The following is a 1,518-nucleotide window of genomic DNA, read 5'->3' as shown; positions in this document are numbered from 1 at the left end:
CACACACACACACACACATATATATATATATATAAGTTGGAATATATAAATATATGTATACAAACACACACACACACACACACACACACATATATATATATATATATGTATATGCAAATGTATACATGTACACACACACACACACACATACCTACACACATACCTACATACATACATACATACATACATACATTATATATATATATATATTCGCTTGCGCACAAAGATAGCAAGCAGTTATAGGTGAAATCTGTACATACCCAAGGAGTCAGTAGTGGTTCTTTTCTTCGGCACCCCCGCACTGCTTACTGAAGCAGAGGATAGCCACGCTTTCAGTGTGCCGTCTCCTTTACTTTTAGCTTTCCTTCGTTTCGTTTTAGTGGACATTTCCGGTGGAACACGCCGACCTATACCCGGCTCTGACCCCGTCGTCTCCAACCTCTCCCTAGCAACACTCCCATCTGCCTCCATTTCTAGTCCTGTACTAGCTTCGCCCATACGTGGTCGCACATCATCACCATCCACTCCTACTCCACCTCCATTGACATCCGTTCTCTTCCTACACGTTCCTATCTCTAAGCTCGTGTCTTCGTTTATATCTGCCGGCAATTGTATATTTGTCTGATTTGCGTCTATATCTATATCTATTTGGGCCAAACTACTTGTCTTATTTGCACTTGTATCTACCAACCGCTTAGTAGCGACGTGAACAGATGCCCTGGGATCGTTCGATGCCCGCTTCCGTGGAACAAACGCAGTGCGTAATGAGCTTTGCTTCATCTTGAGAGGCTTTAATACTGGAGGGTTGATGCAATTCACGGATAATGATGTTTATCTTGAGATTATTTACATATATTCTTGATATAGTCCTTGTACAATCTCGAGATAGCTCTCATATAATCCAGAGATACTTGCTATATAGGAAAGTGTGTGAATTTCCGGAGAGAGTGAAAATCCCTTCTCGCCGGTGTGATGGTTTATAAATATTGAGACTTGGAAAAGGGTGCTTCTATAGATAGTGCTTTTATCCTCCTTGTCCAGACTTTCACATATTCATCAGCAGTATACTTATACATATATACAAGTTGCCGAGTATTATGTGGGAACACACTCGCTGGTATGCGTATTAGTACGTAGGACGCATACACAGACATCCGCGTATTTTTTAGGTCTTGTAGTCAAATATATTTCGTGTGATTGTGATGACTGATGACTTCATCTGTGTGTTCACTACATAAGAAATCCATACACGAAAGCTTTTGAACCTGAGCTCATCTAAAATTACACTCCAATCAGAACTGTCTAAATATGAGATGAATCCTTTTACGCGGGAAAGTATGACATACCGCCGTGTCATCTATGACTATCTAAACATAAACTGTCTCATAGTCTCACATTTACACTTTTTTTTACAAAATAAATAGTACTTCCACATAAATAAATGCATATTTATACATACAGTTTGAGTTCAAAAGACTATTTAACAGCTTGCAATAATATCTCGGAAGTCGGAGCTAC

The 1,518-nt window shown here is 39.5% G+C and overlaps 1 protein-coding gene across 1 annotated transcript; it reads right to left on the bottom strand.

The window, feature by feature from the left end:
• Positions 1-260: 260 nt before the first annotated feature.
• SARC_14960 (hypothetical protein) lies at positions 261-870 on the bottom strand (the record flags this gene model as incomplete). Its single annotated transcript, XM_014290909.1, has 1 exon — positions 261-870. A coding segment is annotated over exon 1 (520 nt), but the record flags the coding sequence as incomplete, so codon positions are not given.
• Positions 871-1,518: the final 648 nt, after the last annotated feature.

This window comes from Sphaeroforma arctica (assembly GCF_001186125.1).
Source record: "Sphaeroforma arctica JP610 unplaced genomic scaffold supercont1.5376, whole genome shotgun sequence".
NCBI classification, from domain to species: domain Eukaryota; class Ichthyosporea; order Ichthyophonida; genus Sphaeroforma; species Sphaeroforma arctica.
The sequence above is the reverse complement of the archived record's forward strand: the minus strand, read 5'-3'. Positions and strand labels throughout refer to the sequence as shown.